This window comes from Oncorhynchus tshawytscha, linkage group LG11, assembly GCF_018296145.1.
Source record: "Oncorhynchus tshawytscha isolate Ot180627B linkage group LG11, Otsh_v2.0, whole genome shotgun sequence".
Lineage (NCBI taxonomy): Eukaryota > Metazoa > Chordata > Actinopteri > Salmoniformes > Salmonidae > Oncorhynchus > Oncorhynchus tshawytscha.
In genome coordinates, this window is record NC_056439.1 from 21709586 (window position 1) to 21733164 (window position 23579).

The 23579-nt window shown below is 42.4% G+C and overlaps 3 protein-coding genes across 7 annotated transcripts; 2 read left to right on the forward strand and 1 right to left on the reverse strand.

Moving 5' to 3' along the window:
- Positions 1 to 341: 341 nt before the first annotated feature.
- Positions 342 to 7361, reverse strand: jmjd7 (jumonji domain containing 7). Its single transcript, XM_024437035.2, has 8 exons — positions 6908 to 7361; positions 6653 to 6806; positions 6320 to 6573; positions 5648 to 5704; positions 4932 to 5027; positions 2582 to 2658; positions 2278 to 2437; positions 342 to 623 (listed from the first exon to the last, which is right to left on the reverse strand). Exons 1-8 carry the CDS (start codon positions 7011 to 7013, stop codon positions 535 to 537), a joined length of 993 nt encoding a protein of 330 aa, XP_024292803.1. The 5' UTR covers positions 7014 to 7361; the 3' UTR covers positions 342 to 534.
- Positions 6745 to 12985, forward strand: tbpl2 (TATA box binding protein like 2). 3 transcript variants are annotated; one of them, XM_042329908.1, is made up of 8 exons: positions 6750 to 6843; positions 7701 to 7735; positions 7999 to 8264; positions 10540 to 10627; positions 10777 to 10868; positions 11136 to 11303; positions 11682 to 11776; positions 12772 to 12985. In XM_042329908.1, exons 3-8 carry the CDS (start codon positions 8185 to 8187, stop codon positions 12846 to 12848), a joined length of 600 nt encoding a protein of 199 aa, XP_042185842.1. In that variant the 5' UTR covers positions 6750 to 6843; positions 7701 to 7735; positions 7999 to 8184; the 3' UTR covers positions 12849 to 12985. The 3 variants fall into 3 exon arrangements, with proteins under 3 accessions (XP_042185843.1, XP_042185842.1, XP_024292804.1); XM_042329909.1 differs by lacking the exon at positions 7701 to 7735 and having other exon boundaries at positions 6745 to 6843; XM_024437036.2 differs by lacking the exon at positions 6750 to 6843 and having other exon boundaries at positions 7601 to 7735.
- Positions 12986 to 13108: 123 nt separating this feature from the next.
- On the forward strand, positions 13109 to 18605 carry atg14 (autophagy related 14). Of its 3 annotated transcripts, none has more exons than XM_024437032.2 (9): positions 13109 to 13626; positions 14465 to 14527; positions 14656 to 14698; positions 14858 to 14939; positions 15434 to 15671; positions 16123 to 16352; positions 16649 to 16857; positions 17016 to 17101; positions 17168 to 18605. In XM_024437032.2, the coding sequence occupies exons 1-9, from the start codon at positions 13352 to 13354 to the stop codon at positions 17466 to 17468; spliced, it is 1527 nt and encodes a 508-aa protein (XP_024292800.1). In that variant the 5' UTR covers positions 13109 to 13351; the 3' UTR covers positions 17469 to 18605. The 3 variants fall into 3 exon arrangements, with proteins under 3 accessions (XP_024292800.1, XP_024292801.1, XP_024292802.1); XM_024437033.2 differs by having other exon boundaries at positions 13111 to 13245; XM_024437034.2 differs by lacking the exon at positions 13109 to 13626 and adding an exon at positions 13669 to 13949.
- The last annotated feature ends 4974 nt before the right edge of the window (positions 18606 to 23579 follow it).

Here is a 23579-nt window from a genome sequence, read left to right on the forward strand (position 1 = left end):
TGTGGAGGTTGACCGACTGGCTCGTTCCTAAGTAGGATTGCATGGTTCAACGTACCCTAGGCTTGTTTCACTGTATGAGTCGATCCCACTCTTTTTCACTGGCTGGTATAACCTGTAGCTGACCCTCGTTCTTAATAACCCCACCTTTTCTATGATGATTACTTGTCTTAAACTACAGATTATGGACCAGAATGTTCCTCTTTTAGGAATGATCACTTCTCAGACATTTTATGAGCTTTTGTTTTCTGTTTTGTACCAACCACAGTTTAGTGTTTTTACTATATTCACTCCCTGTACTTCTCTTTCTGCTGGAGAATAAAAACATATTTATTACACTCAACTAGTTTTTTCAGACTAAAAGCTTTATTTACATAGAATACATCCCTAAAGTCACACTATTCCCTATATACGGAACTACTTTTAACTAGAGCCCTATGGGCCCTGGTCAAAAGTAGTGCGCTATAAAAGGGAATAGGTTGCCATTTGAGGCAGAACCATGAAGACATTTGCTGGTATATCAGATGAATTTAAATGTCAAAGCGGCCCCACAGCTCCAGCCAGCGACTCCACCAGCTGGAAGTAGTTGTATTTGATGTCATACTCCATATCATACCAGAAATTCACTGAGGAAGAAAACAAAAATATGTTTAAAGATATACATGATCCTTGTAAACAGAACCTCAGTAGCAAGGCCGGGAATTGTCAGGAGCCTTACTGTACGATATCACGATACTTCGGTGCCGATACGATGTGTATTGCGATTATATATACAGTGCATTTGGAAAGCATTCACACCCCCTTGACTTTCCATATTTTATTATGTTACAGCCTTATTCTAAAATCAATTAAATTGTTTGTTTTTTCTCATCTACATACAATACCCCAGAATTCTTTGCCAATGTATAAAAAATAAATAAAACTGAAATAACACATTTACATAAGTATTCAGACCCTTTACTCAGTACTTTGTTGAAGCCCCATTGGCAGTGATTACAGCCTCATGTGATTACAAGCTTGGCACACCTGTATTTGGGGAGTTTCTCCAATTCTTCTCTGCTGATCATCTCAAGCTCTGTCAGGTTGGATGGGGAACGTTGCTGCACATCTATTTTCAAGTCTCTCCAGAGATTGGGTTCAAGTCCGGGCCACTCAAGAGACTTGTCCCGAAGCCACCCCTGCATTGTCTTGGCTCTTGGCTGTGTGCTTAGGGTCGTTGTCCTGTCGGAAGGAGAACCTTCGCCCCAGTCTGAGGTCCTGAGCGCTCTGGAGCATGTGCCTTTTACTGAGGATCGTTTTCTGTCTGGCCACTCTACCATAAAAGCCTGATTGGTGGAGTGCTGTAGAGATGGTTGTCCTTCTGGAAGGTTCTCCAAACTCCACAGAAGAACTCTGGAGCTCTGTCAGTGACCATCGGGTTCTTGGTCACCTCCCTGACCAAGGCCCTTCTCCCCCGATTGCTCAGTTTGGCCGGGCGGCCAGCTCTAGGAAGAGTCTTGGTGGTTCCAAACTTCTTCCATTTAAGAATGATGGAAGCCACTGTGTTCTTGGGGACATTTAATGCTGCAGAATTGTTTTGGTAACCTTCCCCAGATCTGTGCATCGACACAATCCTGTCTCAGCGCTCTACGGACAATTCCTTCGACCTCATGGCTTGGTTTTTGCTCTGACATGCACTGTCAACAGTGGGACCTAATATAGACAGGTTTGTGCCTTTCCAAATAATGTCCAATCAATTGAATTTACCAAAGTTGGACTCCAATCAAGTTGTAGAAAACATCAAGGATTATCAGTGGAAACAGGATGCACCTTAATTTCGAGTCTCACAGCAAAGGGTCTGAATACTTAAGTAAATAATGTATTATTATTTTTTTTTTATAAATGTGCAACATTTTCTGTTTTCGCTTTGTCATTATGGGGTATTGTGTGTAGATTGATGAGAAACAAAAAGGTGTAATACATTGTATAATAAGGCTGTAACGTAACAAAATGTGGAAAAAGGGAAGGGGTCTGAATACTTTCCGAACGAAGTATAAATATATATATATATTTTTTTACAAATGATACTTGGGAGTCACAGTATCGATATATAAAATCGGCAAGGACTAATTGTAGTACTAACAGTTCAGTCCTAGTTGAAGTAACCGTACAGTACTAGTTGTAGTACCAATTGTACTACTAATTGTAGTACTACCAGTCAGTTCAGAACTAGTTGAAGTAACAGTACTAATTCAAGTTACAATACTCGTTAAAGTAATAGTATAATACGAGTTGTAGTACCTGCAATGCAACCGTGAGACTGGCGAACATGGTGGAACCAGAGAGAGGGCAGGTAGAGCATCTCTCCGGCCTTGACAGTAACATGGAGTGGGCGTGCCAGACTGTAGTCAGGGTAAAGCTCCAGGTCTGGCTTTAACGGGTCCAATGGTATCCAAGGAACCTGGGAAGAGAAAGGGAATTGCTCTTTCACTGCGCAGATCATCAGATCTCACAACGCCTGGAAAAGTGTTTGACATCATGATTGTCGAATGCCAGTGGATTACTATCCAAAATAATCTAATAGGCTCACTTCACTCAAACCCACCTTGCCTGAATCTGCCACATCAACCACGTCGAAGTCCCCATCCTCTCTCTGTCTGTACACTGCAGGCTGGTAGTGCTCTGAGGAACAAATACATACACGGCCACAAAGTTTTCATACAAATAACAGGATGCACAACATGACATGGACACAATTTAGTGTCTAATATTGTACAATGAGATATATACAGTTGAAGTAGGAAGTTTACATACACCGTAGCCAAATACATTTAAACTCTGTTTTACACCATTCCTGACATTTAATCCTAGTAAAAATTCCCTGTTTTAGGTGAGTTAGGATCACCACTTTATTTTAAGAATGTGAAATGTCTGAATAATAGTGGAGAGAATAATTTATTTCAGCTTTTATTTCTTTCATCACATTCCCAGTGGGTCAGAAGTTTACATACACTCAATTAGTATTTGGTAGCATTGCCTTTAAATTGTTTAACTTGGGTCAAAGTTTCAGGTAGCCTTCCACAAGCTTCCCACAATAAGTTGGGTGAATTTTGGCCCATTCCTCCTGACAGAGCTAGTGTAACTGAGTCAGGTTTGTAGGCCACCTTGCTCGCACCCGCTTTTTCAGTTATGCCCACACATGTTCTATGGGATTGAGGTCAGGGCTTTGTGATGGCCACTAATACCTTGACTTTATTGTCCTTAAGTCATTTTGCCACAACTTGGGTAGTATGCTTGGGGTCATTGTCCATTTAGAAGACCCATTTGTGACCAAGCTTTAACTTCCTGACTGATGTCTTGAGATGTTGCTTTAATATATCCACATAATTTTCCTCCCTCATGATGCCATCTATATTGTGAAGTGCACCAGTCCCTCCTGCAGCAAAGCACCACCACAACATGATGCTGCCTCCCCTGTGCTTCACGGTTGGGATGGTGTTCTTCGGCTTGCAAGCTTCCCCCTTTTTCCTCCAAACATAACGATGGTCATTATGGCCAAACAGTTCTATTTTTGTTTCATCAGACCAGAGGACATTTCTCCAAAAAGTATGATCTTTGTCCCCATGTGCAGTTACAAACCCTAATCTGGCTTTATTTATGGTAGTTTTGGAGCAGTGGCTTCGAGGGGGAGGCTCGTCGAGGCGATGGCTCCATCTGCTGTACGTGCCAGGTCTCAACGGGCTCTCTGGCCACTGTGGATATAGATAGATACTTTTGTACCTGTTTCCTCCAGTATCTTCACAGGGTCCTTTGCTGTTGTTCTGGGATTGATTTGCACTTTTCGCACCAAAGTACGTTCATGTCTAGGAGACGGAACGCGTCTCCTTTCCTGAGCGGTATGAAGACTGCGTCGTCCCATGGTGTTTATACTTGGGTACTATTGTTTGTACAGATGAACATGGTACCTTCAGGCGTTTGGAAATTGCTCCCAAGGATGAACCAGACTTGTGGAGGTCTACAATTTGTTTTCTGAGGTCTTGGCTGATTTCCTTTGATTTTCCCATGATGTCAAGCAAAGAGGCTCTGAGTTTGAAGGTAGTTCTTGAAATACAGCCCCTGATACACCTCCAATTGACTTAAATGATGTCAATTAGCCTATCAGAAGCTTCTAAAGCCATGACATCATTTTCTGGAATTTTCCAAGCTGTTTAAATGCACAGTCAACTTAGTGTATGTAAACTTCTGACCCACTGGAATTGTGATACAGGAATTATAAGTGACAATCTGTCTGTAAACAATTGTTGGAAAAATTACTTGTCATGCGCTAAGTAGATGTCCTAACCGACTTGCCAAAACTATAGTTTGTTAACAAGAAATTTGGGGAGTAGTTGAAAAACAAGTTTTAATGACTCCAACCGAATTGTATGTAAACTTCTGACTTCAACTGTACATATATTGTGGCGTACAGCAGGTCAGCCACCAGGGGGAGACTCGTCAAGGCCTGGTGACAGACAGAGTATACATCACGAGGCGATGGCTCCATCTGCTGGACATGCCAGGTCTCAACGGGCTCTCCGCCAGGACTAACTGGGGCTGATTGGGGATTGGTGAGTAATCGAGGGCTGTTTGCTCACCAGCTGTACAAGTCCCATAAAGCTGCCAGAAGGGCAGCACACACAGGGAAGAGACTGGGGGAGGAAAGGACTCCCATATAGTTGGGGATGGTAACAGGAGGGAGTTCAGTTTTGATCCCAACAGGATACAGCAAGACCCGGAGCCCAGAAGACGGTATCCCAGAGGGTCTCTCTGGGGAGTCCTGTTCTTTTCTTTGGGACTATTATTTTTTAAAACACCTTTGAAACTAATCTTACTCTGTCCGTGTCTGATCTGTGTAAAGGTTTTGACCCAAACCCCTGGTCTGCCACAATATATATATAGTTGAGACAATGTCTTACCATAAGGTATAAAAGGCCTGTCAGACGGCGGGAGAAGGATGAAGTGTTTCTCTCCAGTGATGACACAGTACAGGTTCTCATAGTGGTCCTTGTGCACTGCGAAACAAATACACTGATTTCAAGTTCTGAAAATCCTGAAAGTAGTTGGGCCGAGATTCAATCAGATCACGCTTTGACCGGCAATAGCAGACACCCCCATAGCGGATGTTTTGGTGGTGTCGGAGGTGGAACTGCGTTGGAGCCGTCAAATTGGTGAGCCGCTGCTCTTGCATCACTGTCACAAAGCCACACCGCCCCACTCACTTTAGAAGTTCAGCACAAGAAAGTGTAGGCTGTGTAGACATAATTATTCTCAAATAGAAAAACCACTAAACTAAATAATGAGGGTTTCTATCATCATAATGGAGGTGTAGATCACATCTCACATTCCAGTGTTTCAACTTAAAAACGAGGCTACATGGGATTTCTGTTAATGTGACTCCGTGCAGCCAATGGCAATGTTCGCTTTTGGTATAATGCCTCGAGGCACTTGTGGATTACGCAGTTCCTCCTCCTACACTGCCAAAACAACCGCTATGCAGATGTTGGTTAAAGCGGATCTGATTGAATCGAGCCCTTCGTTCTGTAACTTTACATACATTCTATGCATCAAAGACATGCAAATGACAATCAACGTGTTGCTATCTCAATGTAGGTGTCACTAGAACACTACTTACTCGACGTGACTGCACCTGCTTCTCCTAACCAGAAATTCACTGCATCTGGTAACTTCCCTAGGGAAAAGAAAACAGCAAGCACTGAAGCCTGGAATTACAATGAATGTCGGAGATGGCAAGGAGACCTGAAGAAGAGCTCTTGCCTGTCTGTCAGACTGATTGTTAGTCAATTCCCCCTTCTCCACTCAAGCCATACCAGAGACTGTCTTTCCAAACCGCCTCTACTTCTATCTGATGCTGATTAGACACCATGCACTTCCTATGTTTGATCATCTTTTGTGTTTGTTTCTTTTTTGTAAGTTATATAGGGACCACAATGGAAATAAGTCTCTGACTTTGTGATATCCCCGTCACGTTCTTACAAATGTATGCACTGTAAGTTTTATTAACTGGCTAATCAAATCTCATTTCTAGGCATCTATTCTATAGTTCTACAGTTGTTTTTGTTACTATTCCTCTCAAAATGACACCCTATTCATTTTAGGCTTTTAGTGCACTACCTATGATCAGAGCCTTATTTCAGACACAGACAGAGGCTGCATCCAAAACGGCAGGTCATTTCCTATGTAGAGCAAACCTTTTTTTTTAAGTGATTAACTATATAGGGAATAGGGTGCCATGTGAGACAAAACCATATTCTAGATGATGTACAATGCCTGGTATGGAACTCACCGAGGGCTTCACTCATCCAGGGTATGTGAGCCTCCACATCCCCAGTCAGCTCTGGCAGCTCCTCGGTCAGGTTAGAACACTGTTTCTGGACGTAGAACACTCCCCTGCTCTCCACCTTCCCCTCCACAACATCCAGCAGAGAGGAGAAGGTCATCAGCCGCTCCTCAGGCATGACAAAGCGGTCCCGGTTAACTGCGTCTGCATAGCCATTTGGGGTCACGGCCACACTGATGACCTTTGAACCCACCACTTCCCTGAAGTAAAAAGAAGATGATAGTACTTGAGTGCAAACTCCAGTACATTCAGTGCGCGCGCACACACACACACACGTACCGGAGATGGGAGGGATTCCATTTGGACAAGGCTGGCCAATGACCGAAAGCATTCCGGATGACGCAGGGTTTATTTGGACCAATCCATTCCCGGTAGAACTCAAGTGGGGAAAGGGGCTGCTCTAGACACGGCACTGTTTTATTGAGATATAGCTCTGAAAAGAATAAAGATCATCACCAAGCATGGAATAGGTGGGTTACAAACTTACAGTATTTCAAACGGAACCTTTTTTAGAGAATAACGCTGTTAACTTACCACGTGCCTCCAGAGGGAAGTCTCTCAAACACTTTTTCACTGCATCCAACGTTTTATTTTCTGCCATTACATTGCCATTAAACGATTTTAGTTTTAAAATTGACATATTTTGGGGCTCCTTCTATACATCCCGATTAAGATTATTCATAGAAAAACATGTAATATCAATATTTGTCCCCCAAAAAATGGACAGTAAAAACGTGCACATGCGTCTCCATATTTGTTTACCTTCTGTGCGCGCATGCGTCGTCTACTTCTTCTACAAGACGATTGCATCAATTCGACTCAAATTGTCTCCCTCTTCTGGTGGAAGACTTTAGAATAGTTTGTTAATATCGGCGTTTCCTGATCTCATGCTCGCCATTGGTCCCTGGCAGTTTCTTTCGTGTTTTGGAAAACAGTTGTTGACAACTGTAGTATTTTAGCTAAGCCTAACCCTTTTCCTAACCTTAACCTCATTCTCCTAACCTGCTATGTTAACAAATCATCTGTGTCAAGAAACCAGCAGTCTCATAACACAAAAACAGACCAATGGCAGGTATCAATGGACTAACCAATGGCAGACAACAAATTGGCATTTCCTGATAACAAGGAATGCCCACATCAAGAAACGCCCCAAATTGCAGTCTGCAATTACACCATATTGTACTCCTGCAGGGCATAGGCGTTTGCTACAAAGTATTCACACCTGTAATTAATTTAGCTGTCTGTCAATCAATGAACACCACCAAGGCTCTCAGTGGTGTTTAAAAGTGAATCCTGTTTGTTTCTAAATGATCAATCATGGATGAAGATTCAGCATTGGATGACCCAATTGCAAATGTACCAGTAAGTACCCTACATGTACAGTATTTTGATGACCCAATTGCAAATGTATCAGTAAGTATCAGTGGGACTGATTGTCAGTGTCAAGGGGATTATGAAAGCAGTCAATGTAGTGTTTTGGAGGTGGGTGAAACAGTTTATTACTTAGCAAAATTAACCTCAACATTTGAAATTACTTCAACCAGCAGGTGTTCAATCTTCAATAAGCCTATAGTAAAAAAAATCCATGTAATTCCATTGTCTTTTTCTTGTGTCTGGAAATGAAGGGCCCATCCTACCTCTCCTCCTTGAGCCAACCGGAGAAGGACGTCGGGAAAGATCTGGATCTCAGCTTCCTGCCGGAAGAGACCAGTGGAAATGATGCTTCTAATGCTAATGTGACACAAGACAGTGGCGTCTTCGATGCCTGTAGGCAAGAGGAGTCTGCTGAGACTGACCCTAAAAAGGTGGCCATGCCGGGAGCCTCTACCTTCTGTCCCATGACACCTGTGATCCCAGTGGCTGAGAGTTCTGGAATCATCCCCATGTTACAGTGCGTAATGTTACAATAACCTGGGTTGTATTCATTATTTTTTTATTTCACCTTTATTTAACCAGGTAGGCAAGTTGAGAACAAGTTCTCATTTACAATTGCGACCTGGCCAAGATAAAGCAAAGCAGTTTGACACATAACAGTTACACATGGAGTAAAACAAACATACAGTAGAAAAATAAGTCTATATACAATTTGAGCAAATGAGGTGAAGGCAAAAAAAGGCCATGGTGGCGACGTAAATACAATATAGCAAGTAAAACACTGGAATGGTAGATTTGCAGTGGAAGAATGTGCAAGGTAGAGAGAAATCATGGTGTGCAAAGGAGCTAAATAAATACAGTAGGGGGAGAGGTAGTTGTTTGGGTGTAATTTATAGATGGGCTATGTACAGGTGCAGTAATCTGTTGAGCTGCTCTGACAGCTGGTGCTTAAAGCTAGTGAGGGAGATAAGTGTTTCCTGTTTCAGACATTTTTGTAGTTCGTTCCAGTCATTGGCAGCAGAATACCGGAAGGAGAGGCGGCCAGAGGAAGAATTTGTTTTGGGGGTGACCAGAGAGAGAGACCTGCTGGAGCGCGTGCTGCTATGGTGACCAGCGAGCTGAGATAAGGGGGGACTTTACCTTGTAGGGTCTTGTAGATGACCTGGAGCCAGTGGGTTTGGTGACGAGTATGACGCGAGGGCCAGCCAACGAGAGCATACAGGTCGCAGTGGTGGGTAGCATATGGGGCTTAGGTGACAAAACGGATGGCACTGTGATAGACTGCATCCAATTTATTGAGTAGGGTATTGGAGGCTATTTTGTAAATGACATCGCCGAAGTCAAGGATTGGTAGGATGGTCAGGTTTACAAGGGTATGTTTGGCAGCATGAGTGAAGGATGCTTTGTTGTGAAATAGGAATCCAAATCTAGATTTAACTTTGGATTGGAGATGTTTGGAAGGAGAGTTTTAGTCTAACCAGACACCTAGATATTTGTAGTTGTCCACATATTCTAAGTCAGAACCGTCCAGAGTAGTGATGTTGGACGGGCGGGCAGGTGCAGGCAGCGATCGGTTGAAGAGCATGCATTTAGTTTTACTTGTATTTAAGAGCAATTGGAGGCCACGGAAGGAGAGTTGTCTGGCATTTAAGCTTGTCTGGAGGGTTGTTACCAGTGTCCAAAGAAGGGCCAGAAGTATACAGAATGGTGTCGTCTGCGTAGAGGTGGATCAGAGACTCACCAGCAGCAAGAGCGACATCATTGATTGTATACAGAGAAGAGTCGGTCCAAGAATGGAACCCTGAGGCACCCACATAGAAACTGCCAGAGGCCTGGACGACAGGCCCTCCGATTTGACACACTGAACTCTATTAGAGAAGTAGTTGGTGAACCAGGAGAGGCAGTCATTTGAGAAACCAAGGCACATCTTAGCAAAACGTTTTGCAACATTTTACTCCAAACTTAGCCCAATATTGTAATAAAGGAGCATAACGTTACTTCTTAGCCCAGTGACCTTACATGTTTTTTTTAAAGGGTGAATTGGCTATGGAAGCAAAAACAGCCATGCTCAATCCTGAAGGTGAATCGATTCTCAATTGCGGTACCATTCTTGAAACATAAATCCCTCTACTTTCATATCACATGAGAAAATAATTTCCCAAATGCAAAATATACACTGTTAACAGTTGCAGCTGACAGTTTTTCCAGTGACAACACATTTGTGGCATCTGTCTTCCTTTTACACGCAGATGTTTGGAGATACAGATAGATAATTAGCACAGGTAGTCCACTCTGTCTTCAGTATGTTTTCTGTAAACAAGTGCTGTAACATGTAAATATGGCTGTGTGGGATCCCTAACCTTATAAAGGTGTCTCAATTTAGCCTTTATTATTTCTCGGTGACATGAAAGACAAGGTCCTTCTGCTTCCAAAACTGTACCTGCAAGAGGTGTGTTTTTAATGTTCAAACCGAATGTCGCAGCTCTTAACAGAACTCCTACATAAGACGCTTTGTCCAATGACTCTTGTGTGTAATGGAAATGAGTCAAGGGCTACTCCAAACAATCTAAATGGTTTCTGTTGTGACTTGTTTGGCTAATACTAGGGTTTTCACTAATTAAGACGATCCTGGGAAATGAAGTAGTGTTCTATACAGAGAGGGGAATTTTGTTGGCTCTGGCCAAAAGTGGTGCACTAAATAGGGAATAGTGTACAATGTCAGATTGGCCCCTACATGTCTTGCTTGTATTAATCAGTGCTTGCATGTGAGCCCTTTTATTGTTTATACCCAGGAATATTGTATCCACAGTGAATCTGGCCTGCCCACTGGACCTGAAGTCCATTGCTCTACAAGCCAGAAATGCGGAGTACAACCCCAAGGTATTCAAGTATATCCAGTTTACGCTTAGTTTTATATATAGTATTGTGTAGCTTGTTCCAAAGGATGTTTTCCTGAATGATTTTAATTGGTCATGATCAGATCTTTAGTTTTCCATTATCATGATGTGGGCATTGTACTCATGTTTCAGCGTTTTGATGCTGTCATTATGAGAATACTGGAGCCTAGGACCACAGCGCTCATCTTCAGCTCTGGAAAGATGGTCTGCACAGGAGCCAAGAGGTGAGACGTAAGGACAGTATGAACCATGGTTGTGTTCAGTAGAAAGAAACTGTTTAGAAACTGAGTTAAATTGAGATATTACCTGAACTTTCCAATAAAATCACACTTTGTTTATGTAGCTAGATGTTTTGTTAGTGTGCCCTACTGAATACCAGTATCACACTTATTTCCAGGGCCCCGTCCTTTTTTAAATTTTACTACATTTAAACATTCGGTATGTACCTCTCATTGCTTGAGCAATGCCGTTTTTGCTTTCTATTCTGACAGTGAGGAGCTGTGTCACTTAGCTACCCGCAAGTTTGCTCGAGTGGTGCAGAAGCTGGGCTTTCCTGCCAAATTCCTAGACTTCAAGATTCATAACATGGTGGCGAGCTGTGATGTCTGCTTCCCCATCCGACTGGAGGGTCTGTTGCTGGATCATCAGCAGTTCAGCAGGTACATTTACTGGCTGTGTTAGGACTTTCTAACCTTCTCCATAAGTGTACACTTGTTCACGCCCTCTTGTGCATTTAAAAGCAATGTATTGGTGCAAGCATGGCAGGAAAGTTTCCACCATCATATTCCACACACCAGTAGTCCATTTATTTAAATCTATGTGGGGGAGTTTTTTAAATATATTTTTTTAAAGGAATATAGACCATTGTGTTCTATAGACAACAATTGGCAGACATTCTTTAGTAAGTGACTCTTCCATTTTGTTGCTTGAATAATATAGGGTATTTTATAATCTGTTTTCACAGAATATTCAAATATACCCCAGACCTGAGCAACCTTTTCACCTGTAACTAACTGTGATGCCTTTTGGCCCTCTAGTTATGTGCCAGAACTGTTTCCTGGTTTGATCTATCGCATGGTGAAACCACGTATTGTGTTAATGATCTTTGTGTCTGGAAAAGTGGTCCTGACAGGTACGTATGTTGACAACTGGGGCGGGTTTAGCAGGACATTGTTGTAGAACATTCCGATAGGCATTTGTTTTACGTAGCATATTTCTTTCTGGCATATGAAATCATGTCGGCTCTATTCATGGCTCTTCAATGTTTGGCTACTAAATGTGACCCAGGGCGTATTCAATACGCCTATTCTTGTACGGTTTTATGGCATACTACACCTATTGGTGTCTTGCCGCCACCTACTGTACGGGGTATTTATTCATTTGACTGGGGTCCCGACATATAAATAACACTGCATGGGTTTTGGCACCAAGGTTCTCATACAACAGACATATACGTGAGAAGGGAGACTCTTCATAAAACAGAATGGATGGAGTGGGCTTCCTCACTCCATCCACCATCAGTCTGTGTGCACCAACCACTTGATCCAATTCTTCACGTACTGTATATCCTTTGCTTTTACTTCTAGTGCCACCCCAGCGATAACAGCTTTGCTAGGCTCCCTGCTTCGACGATCCACAGTCGACACATTCCAATCCGATATCTTTAATGAGGCACAGAGCACACGCCTTCTCTTCCATATATACACAAAAATAAACCCGCTTCATTACTCTAATCAATGCCACCTCATTCACAATTTGTAGAGACTTCAATCGGATCTCCTAGGTAACATCGATGCAAAACCCTTACTGACCAAAAACTAACTAGGCTTGGATTTACTAGATTCCACTTTACGTCTCGTTTCCTTTTGCATTCGCCACTGTAATCCAATCCTTCTCATCTCCACTCCACACATCTAATTCAAACGTAACATCCGCTTCTGCCACTTTCTCACCGGGTTGCTCTTCTACATTGCCCGCCACCTACTGTACTGGGTATTGATTGTTACCCCTAACAAGGAGGGACCTACCTGAATGTGTCTAATACAATAACGGTACTATGATGACCATGCTTGCTTTTCACATTTGAAAATTAAATGTTCACGTAACGTACTCTCCATTTTCTTTCAGGAGCTAAAGAACGTAGAGAAATCTATGACGCCTTTGAGAACATATACCCCATTCTGAAGGGATTCAGAAAGCAATGAAGTGCCTTCGCTGATTTTTGTGAAGACTATGAAAGCATTTGATGCACTTAATCTTCATGTGTGTAAAATACATGCGTCCTAAAATTGTTTAATTTTGTGTTGCACTTCTGGAGTGTTAAATAAAAGTGTGTAGATGAGCAACTTGTAACGTAGTTTTATAATTGTGAAATGGAGTACAGGACCTTCTAATAAAAACGAGGTTTGCATGTTATACGTCATGCAGTAGATGTTCTGTTGTAAATCTATAGCCATGTGCCCACGTGACCATACGTACGTAAACAAACCATCTCATGCAAAATAGTCAGCACAGTTTGCTGCGGGCTATAGCTAACAGCAGCAATATAGTCCATGACTGAACATAGCTACATTTCCCGAAAATGAAGACGGCATTGCGGTGGTAAATATATCCGTAACATTTACAATAAGTAGTGAAACCTCAGACTCGATGCCAGTAGCCAGAAGAGCTATAATTTAGCTAGCGCTTGAACCGCAGTGCCATCATCATGGCATCCTCACTGCGAAGCGAAGTCCGCTCTGGCGAAGGGACTTTGGGAGCGCTGCCCGGGGCTCGGCCACAGCTTCGCTCGCACCTCCTACACGCCACAAACACCACAGGTTCCCCTGGGTCTCAAATGGTGGAGTCTGTGGACGATGCGGAGGGTTTGTATGTCGCCGTGGAGCGATGTCCTCTTTGCAACACCGCCAGGCGCAGGCTGACGTGCGCCCGATGCATCCATGCAGGCGATTTTATATACTTCGACGGTAGAAACCCTGAACGGTGCGTGTTTACATTCAGCTAACTTCATAACACAGCTCTAAATAAAGGCTTTATGAAATGTTGGCTATGCATTACCAGCTAACATTACATTTAATAGCTACCAACAATCAAACAAACTGGCTGGCTAGCTAGCTATATTGTTTAGCTACAACCAACACCTTTAGCAAAACGTTAGCTAGCTAGCTAGCTTGTTTACACGTGTAACCTAAGTTATAGCCAGTAAGGCTGTTTGCTGAACAGTATTGGCCTAGATTGCACAACACTGTTATTTTGAATCATGTCATTTGAGCACCAACTTTCTCGTACTCAACACAGTACATACAGTAAGTAACTTTCTAGTGTCTTAATACTTTACTTTCACAGTGACTGACATACTTTTTGTATTTTTCTTAATCAAATGGCTACATTTGTAAAAAAATACAATTTAAGTACAATACATCTCAACTTGTTTGTGTGAAGTTGGGAGGGAGCATTGTAAATAAGAATTTGTTCTTTAACTTACTTGCCTAGTTAAATAAAAAGCTAGGCCACACTCTTGCCAACACCTGCCTGGAGTGGGCAATGGGCACTTTTGCCGCATTCAAAACAACTGGGAAGTCGGAGAAATACGAGGTCAAATCATGACGTCAGTGATCGGAAATTCGGAGCTCTAGAATGAGGCCCGAATTCTGGAGTTGGAATTCCGAGTTGGATGACCGTTCAAATCGATTTCTTAGTCCGAGCTAATTTCCCCCCGAGTTATCAGTTGTTTTGAATGGGCATTGAATCATTCTGCTATGATGTCAGAAAAAGTAACACTTTTAATGTAGGTTTTCTAATGGTAACATTTTTTTCCCAGATACACGGACAAATTGGAAAGACTTAAAATGCTGAAGGTGGAGAAAGAACGTTTCCAACACATGTACAGTATAATATTTGCAGTTATCATGAATATGCTAAATAATACTTTGCAGTTTTCAAGCATTTGTATTCCTACCTTCCATTGTTTATATTAACCATATTGATATTACACTATACTCTTTCTTCCAGGGTCATTACAGCCATGGACAAGAAAGTCCAGGCAGATCAGCTGGTAAGTTGAATTATGAGTAGAGGACCTCCCATATTTATATAAATTCTCGTAAATTTACGCTGCCCTACGTGAGGTATGTTTTTCAAATGCGGCAATAGCCTGCCTGTTCTCTTCAACTCCCATCTACCCTTAGCATTTTGTATTGTTTCATTCATTCAGAAATGGAAGATCATGTCATGCAAGATGAAAATAGAGCAGCTGAAGGAGGCTATTGGTTGTGGGAATGAAGAGGTGAAAAGTGGTGAGTTACATGGTCTTGACAGCCATTCAAATCAGTGATACTCACCTCCACGTGAATGTATACACTCACTCCCATTTCTAAACCATAAAACAGATATGCATGAAAATACCCTCCAATAAAAGGTGACATTCTGTACTGTCACCTCATATGAAACATTTGATCTCAAATTTAAAATGGTAGCTTCTGTCAAAATACATATGGAGGTGAGTGTAAATGACAATGCACTATTTGACTGTTGTATTATATTGTACATTATTAAAATAATAATCTTGATTTATTCTCTTCCTCATACCCATGTCTTTATGTAGCCTGTCTAAGACAACAGTCAAACCTGAAATGGTGCAAGACATTGGCTTGCATCCCAAATAGCACCCTATTCCCTATTTAGTGCAGGCCCTGTGGGCCCTGGTCAAAAGTAGTGCACTTTATAAGGAATAGGCTGCCACTTGACCCATATTAGTCAATCAACTTATTACCTCTCCCTCTTCTCCCAGGTAAGGACCTGCTGCTTCGCTCCCAAGAGGAGAGCCAGAGGCTGCAGCGGCGGGCCAGCCGCCATCAGGAGAAGAGGGACAAGATAGAGAGACACAACCTGCGGCTGGGAGAGCTGCTGGAGAAGAGGGGCAAGGAGCTGCAGGGTCGTCTGGAGCACCTGGCTGAGGTCCGCAGAGGACACATCCTGGAGCTCACCGCTCACATCTTCCCCACACAGGAGGAGAAACAGGGTAGCAGGTAAGCATGGCCATGGTTTCAAGTTTATTTGAAGTGTATTTTACACTAACTCACCCGATTCACCTAAACAAGGGCTTGATGATACGTTAACAAGTTGAATCACGTGTGCTGGCTCTCAACTAGATCAAATATATGGAACAGCCGGGGTTCCTTGAGGAGAGCTTTGAGAACCACTGTCATACAGCATTGGCCAGAGCCAAGTATTAAGTATTACTCCATCGATGACTGGCCACCATTATGAAGCTGGGTTTTAGTTTTCACGGACAGCACCGATACCAAGGCTCTCTGTCCATTTGAGACATTGGTTGTTGTTTTAGGATGTGGGTCAGTTGATTCTTGATTCAAATCTGAAAGTGCATGCTGAGGGACCTCTCATCTGCTGTTTGACTTAGTTATAGAGACACACTTCCTGTAATGACAGTCTCTCCCTCTCTTTGCTCCTTTCCCACAGGGACCCAGCAGACGTATTGTCGGAGTGTGACTTGGCCCTGACCTCCAGCACAGTGAGTGAGTTGGCTGAGGCCCGCCGTACTACCTACCTGTCAGGGCGCTGGATCTGGGATGACCAGAATGGAGAGACCTCCATTAGCATCACTGGACCCAGGGTCACGCTGCCCAGCAACGGGGACTGCTCCCCCTATTACAGCTGGGTGGAGGAGAAGAGCACCAACGAGGGGCCTGGTAGGACATTATAGCAAAATATGTTGTATGTAATAATTATATATGCCATTTAGTAGATGCTTTTATCCAAAGTGACTGACAGAACAGTGTGCATACATTTTACTATCTGTTTTAGTATACTTTTCTAGCTCCACACTCTTACCAAAATAAGACATCATAATCAAATGATCTGTCTTTTGAGATGTGACAAGGACAAACGACTAGCCGGTTGAGAGGAACAAGGAGGTTACCAATCTGCAATATTGACTTGTACTGTGCCAAGGCTACTTGTTCTCATGAAGAGCTTCCATTTCCAGAGCTGGACCACATCAACCCAGCCCACACCATCAGTGCAGCCCTCTGTTTTGCTACCCAGCTCATCAACATCCTCTCTCACATCCTGGATGTCAATCTGCCCAAGAAGTTGTGTAACAGTGAGTTCTGTGGTGACAGTCTGAGCAGGTACAGGTTCACCCGGGCTGTCACTAAGCTCAACACCAACATCCTTCACCTCTGCTTCTCACAGGTACTACAGAGCATGGTTCGTCTAGAAGTTTCTTCCTTCTGGGAGTATATTTTCCTTGCCACTGTGCTGCTGCTTTCTCTTCTGGGTTCTAGGCCGTGTTACTGTTAATCACTTTGTTAACTGTTAGCCACTAACCAGTTGCGTGTATTCCTGTGCAGCATGTTGAGAGTGAGCTGCTGCACCCTCACCACACCCTGAGGAACATCATGTTCCTTGTCTCTCCTGACAACAAAAACCTGGGCAGGTAAGAAGATCCCTTGTCAAAAATGGAATCCTATTTGGGACACCGCCTGACTATCTCTCTGTGCAGGACGGGTCCGTACGAGGTGACTGCTGACCTGGAGGACTCCATGGAGTTTGTTGAGCCGGAGGCGGCCGGCCCGGCAGAGGAAAGCGGGGATGAGATGGTGACGGATGAGGAGACAGACCTGGGGACAGACTGGGAAACGGTCCCCAGCCCACGCTTCTGTGACATCCCCTCCCAACCCATGGACCTGTCCCAGAGCACGGCCATGCAGGTGTCCCAGCCCGTGGGCCAGGCCGGGGGCATGATCTCCTCAGCAGCAGCATCCGTCACCTCCTGGTTTCGGGCCTACACCGGCCAGCGCTGAGGGAGCCTGGGGACTCACTGGCCAGGGTCGTATATATTAGAGCACACTAGAAAAACGTTTTGCAACGTAGAATAAAAACAAGTGTTTTTTTTTTATTGAACAAGTTCAGGTAGTGTTTCAGTCTGTTTGGTGTCTAATGAATGCACCCCAGGACTGGCTGGAGCTATGCAGCACTGCCACCGACCACCACACAGAGACTGTTCTGTTCTGGCCTATGCCTGTAGTCAGCCTGCAGTCCTGGTCCACTACCACCAAGAAGGGATATTTGTTTTTACTAAATTGCATGACTGAATCCCTGTCATTGACAGCAGTGATTTTTCTGGTAAAAAATGGTTATAGTGTGAAAGACTGTCGCTTGGGGAGGGTGTTATTCAAAGAGTAGTCTCACAACTCTCGGCCATCTGCACGCTCCATCCCAGTGGTTGTGAGAAGACAATTCAAAGAGAGACTGGAGCTTCTGTTGCTTTCCCGTGTACCCATCCATATTGTCGGTTCTTAATGTTTCTTTACTACATCCCAAATGATACCCTATGCCTTATATAGTGCACAACGTTTGACCAGAGCCCTACGGGCCTTGGTCAAAAGTAGTGTACTACATAAGGAATACATAGGGACTTCCTTCCTGCTGCATTACAACAAAATGGTTTGTGTAAGGATTGTGTTTTGAAGACTGACGAATGCCAAACAAGGGGCATGACCTTAGTTATTCTCACTAAATGATGGCATGGCACTTTGTTTTACTTCAAATGCTGTTTACTTACCAGGTGTGTGTGGTGGTGGTGGTGGTGGTGGTGGTGGGGGGGGGCGCACAAACTTGACTGCAGCAGTTCAATGTTGGGGAGAGAGATGAACTAGTGGCATTTGTTTTCCTCAGAAGGGTAGATTTATACTATTTATAGTAACGTGGGTGCCTAAAACCTCATTGGTGTGTTTTGTGGGTCTTTATACAGGTGATTCGAACAGTGACATAGGTGGCTTAAATGATAGGATAGGACACAATACAGTTGTGGTCTGAAGTTCACATACACCTTAGCCAAATACATTTAAACTCAGTTTTTCACAATTCCTGACACTTTGGAAGTATGCTTGGGGTCATTGTCCATTTGGAAGACCCATTTGCGACCAAGCTTTAACTTCCTGACTGATGTCTTGAAATGTTGCTTCAATATATCCACATAATTTTCCTGCCTCATGATGCCATCTATTTTGTGATGTGGACCAGTCTCTCCTGCAGCAAAGCACCCCCACAACATGATGCTGCCACCCCCGTGCTTCACGGTTGGGATGGTGTTCTTCGGCTTGCAAGCCTCCCCCTTTTTCCTCCAAACATAATAATGGTCATTATGGCCAAACAGTTCTGTTTTTGTTTCATCAGACCAGAGGACATTTCTCCAAAAAGTATGATCTTTGTCCCCATGTGCTGTTACAAACCGTAGTCAGGCTTTTTTATGGCGGTTTTGGAGCAGTGACTTTCTGAGCGGCCTTTCAGGTTATGTTGATACAGGATTCATTTTACTGTGAATATAGATACCTTTATACCTGTTTCCTCCAGCATCTTCACAAGGTCCTTTGCTGTTGTTCTGGGATTGATTTGCACTTTTCGCACCAAAGTACGTTCATCTCTAGGAGACAGAACGCATCTCCTTCGTGAGCGGTATGACGGCTGTGTGGTCCCATGGTGTATATACTTGCGTACTTTTGTTTGTACAGATGAACGTGGTACCTTCAGGCATTTGGAAATTGCTCCCAAGGATGAACCAGACTTGTGGAGGTCTACATTTCTTTTTCTGAGGTCTTGGCTGATTTCTTTTAGATTTTTCCCATGATGTCATGCCTTGAAATACATCCACATATACACCTCCAATTGACTCAGGCTAATTGACATAATTTATCAGAAGCTTCTAAAGCCATGACAGAATTTTCCAAGCTGTTTAAAGGCACAGTCAACTGAGTGTATGTAAACTTCTGACCCACTGGAATTGTGATACAGTGAATTATAAGTGAAAAAATCTGTCTGTGAACAAAAAATGTGTTGGAAAAATGACTTGTGTCATGCACAAAGGAGATGTCCTAACCGACTTGCCAAAACTATAGTTTGTTCACAAGAAATTTGTGGATTGGTTGAAAAACAAGTTTTATTGACTCCAACCTAAGTGTATGTAAACTTCCGACTTCAATTGTACATCTTTGGCTTACTTCATAAGATGTTTAGTTTATTTTTCTTATTCAGGGCTTGTAGAACTTAATTTTGAAATGACTGTTAATGCAGATTAAGCATTTACCACTGTCACAATAAGCAATATTTCACATGACAAAAATGAAGACCCCTGTAATGACCTTTTATAGTGACAAAATAGGTTGTGTTTAAAAAATAAAATGTTAAAAAAGGATGAATGATTTGTTGGCATAAAAGTCTTATTTGAACCATTTAAGAAAGAAGTGTCACTGTCAAGTGTATTATACAACCATGTTCAGATGGAATCTAATGGGTGTGTGTTGGCTGCACTGAAAACCCTAAACTATTTACTGGTATATTCTAACTAACTGCTTCACAGAAAAACAGGTTCCACAGTTGACTCAAAGGCTGCTTTTACACAGGCAGCCCAATTTTGATCTGTTTTTTTTTTCTCTTCATTTTCACACAATCAGTGTAGCTCTGAAAAAGATTTTCATTGGTCAAAATCCCAATTAGTAGAAAAAATATCACAATTGGGCATCCTGTGTAAACGCAGCCAAAATAACCTTAGCTTTCTGGTAAATAACACTAGCTCTGTTGACTTCTAACCTCTTTGAAACAGTGTTTGTGCTACGGATTTCTGTGCTGTACCATTAGATTAGTCTATTTCTTTTGCATCCGTAGATACCAACAATTAGTCTGTGATTAACGGGGGCTGAGCAAGAGCAGTGTTTGTGAGACAAGGGCGAGTCCCGAAGGGGTCCGGGTCTTTTATATAAAAACGTCTGTAGCAGTGGTTACCAACGTTTATCACCAAACTTAAAAATAACGATAAAGCCCGACGTTCCTATTTTGTATATGTTTCGCGCTGTTGGCATAGGTGCACTTGATTCAGCAGCCCTAGTGCCGGGAAGGCAATGTTCCCATTTTGAACCATTTCATGTGTCTGAAGGTAGAACTCCGCCTACACCCCCAGAGAGGTAAATCAAGTGCACCTATTATTTATTTACTTAGGGGATAATGCACATTATTCAACATCAATAATGCAACAGCCATGTAAATGTGCCGGGGTTAGCCAAAAGCTCATTTGCATCCGTAGTCCCCGGGCAGGTAAGGGACTTTACACAGCCACTACACAAATACTCACACAAACAATACAAAATACAAATACATTACATCCAATAATAATTTATTCTAACAACAACAACACTGTCATCAACTGTCGTCTTACATATGAGAAACCACAGATAACTCATGTGTACAGGTTTGGATAGATTTGAGCCATGTTTTCAATTTGAATTTAAAAAATATAATCAGTGCAGCTTCTCAAGTCCATGGGCATTGCATTCCAGTATATTGTAGCTCTAACAGAGAAGGCAGATTGACGGATTTTACAGTGTGGAAAAGGGACAACAACCCCCTCTAGTTACTGCCCTTGTTATCCTGGAGGTGCTTTCCTTGAGCATGATATTCCGGTATAGGGGTGGAGGGGCAAGACCATGCAGGATCTTAAAGACAAGGCTTGCATCTACATACTGCTTAAAGCTATCCAGACTAAATAAATGATGTTTGTAAAGGATATGACAATGGTGGTAACTGTTTGGTTTGTTATCAAACATCTTAAGTGTTTGTAGAGTGATTCAATTGGTTTCAGAATAGTAGCTCCTGCTTGTGACCAGCATGTGAGGCAATATCTCAGATGTCAGAAGATTTTAGCATGCCTATATAGTTTGGCGGCCTCCAGAGGAAGGTCTTATAAACCTAAAGTTGGATAATCCAAACTTAACAGTCTTAACCACCTTCACATGTTTCTTAAAATGTCAAGTTGGAGTCCAAAATGACATCAAGATACCTGAAGTTAGACACAACTTTCAGATTCTCCCCATTAACAAGAGCAGCTCGTTGGGAAGAATCATTGGATTTCTTAGAGAAGTACATAGTCATATTTAAATGCAGGCTATAATTAGTCATCCATTTAGAAACATGTACCATAGCTTCAGTTAACTTGTTAACAACTAGTTGTCTATTTTCTGAGTGTATATACAGAACTGTATCGTCTGCATACATCTGCATGTTAACTTGTGGGCAAGCAAGTGGGAGATAATTTATATAGATGGTAAACATTAGGGGCCCTAATATTGACCCTTGTGGGACCCCAATGTTATAGTAAAGAGTCCGGCTGAGTGTTCCCCAGACAAACCCTTTTGACTTCTGTTTGTTAGATATACATCCAACTAATAACTTCAGTGGACACATTAAGGGAGGATAGTTTGGATAGGAGGACCTCATGATTCACAGTATCAAAGGCCTTTTTAAGATCCAAAAAGACAGACTTCACCACCTATGTCCAGTTTAGATTGAATTGGTTAGTTCTGAATCCAAATTGCATTTGATGTATGGAGTTACCCCGAATGAGGTGATCAGTCAGATGATCAGCCACCCAACTTTCAGCTACTTTTGATGGCACTGGAAGAATGCTTATAGGTTGGACATTTTCCACCAGAGTTGGGTCACCAGATTTTAAAACAGGTATCGCTGCAGCAAACTTTCAAGCATTGGGGAAGAGCCCATATTTGATGGACAGACTAGATGTACAATAGGGGCAATCAGAGAATATTTGTGTCTCTTCAGGAATACAGTGTCCAGACCAAATATTTAGTTCTAGAGCTCTTGAAGAAGCTAGTAATACTCAGCTGACGCTGAGATTTCAGGAATTCTGAATATTGGTTTATTATTATCTATGGGAGTGAGAACTGTGGACTTGGTTGAAAATATCTGAGCCAGTTCTTCGACAATCAGCAAAAAAATTGTTTAAGGTGGTGGATATGAAATCGGAGTCTTGAATTAGTATCCCATTAACCTTTAATTCCGGATGTTTTTTTCTCTCCCTGTTGGTTTGTTGAGATTTTCCCAAACCCCTTTGCCATTTCGTTTTGCTTCATTGATCACACTAAGAAAGAATTATGAATATTGAAAATATTCCTTACCACCTGATCTCTCTTCAGTGCTTTTTTTCAAGGTAGAATCCGTTCTCTCATCTGCCTCCAGAGGTCCTCGTTGAGTCATGGTAGAGAGGTTTTCCATCTTGGCTAAACGTTTACATTTCCAAGTAAAAGAGGTATCCACTTTGTCAATAGCTTACAGAAATGTTCTGTATCCAGACTCTGGGTCGTTATTGCTTAACAGATCAGAACAGTCCATTTGACTCATCTTAGTTGCTCTGCTCATTTTTCAGGATTTTTTTTATCGTACTTTTGCACATGAATATGTTTCCTAAATCTCTTTTTAGTGAGCTTTCTAACCACCAATGTAACATTGTGGTCAGATATACCAACCAGTTAGTCAGTTAGTGGACTTAATTATTTGATCAGGTCTGTTAGTAAACGCCAGATCAATTTGAGTCTGGGATGACTGTGTTACTCTGGTTTGACCTTGTTTTGTTAGAGTCCGGTTGAAATAGTCTGTGATCTCTTGAGTTTTTTTCCTGCAAGTTTTGTTTCCCCAGTTTATATTGAAATCGCCTTATGATCACATTCTTTAAGCATGGAATTTAAAATGATCATAAAACAAGATATCAGATGTCGGTGGTCGATATAATCCAATTAGTGAGATACATGAGGGGAGAGGAATATATTCAGCTCCATATATTCAAGGTCATTGGCATGTTTGCATATGATAACTTTAAATGCAATTGTCTTTCATGTACATAAGCAATCCACCCCCTCTGCCCTGTCCCTCCTGAATATATAATATCCAGGGAGGGACATTAAAGGCAGAGATTTTTTTTCAGCCAATCTCAGAGAAACAGAAAAAAAAATAGATTTGAGTCATTCGATAAATGTTCTACCTGTTCACGTTATGAAATAATGCTATGAATATTCAGATGACCTCCCAATATTCCTCTAGGCTTGGAACGAGTGTCCCAGAGCGTTTTA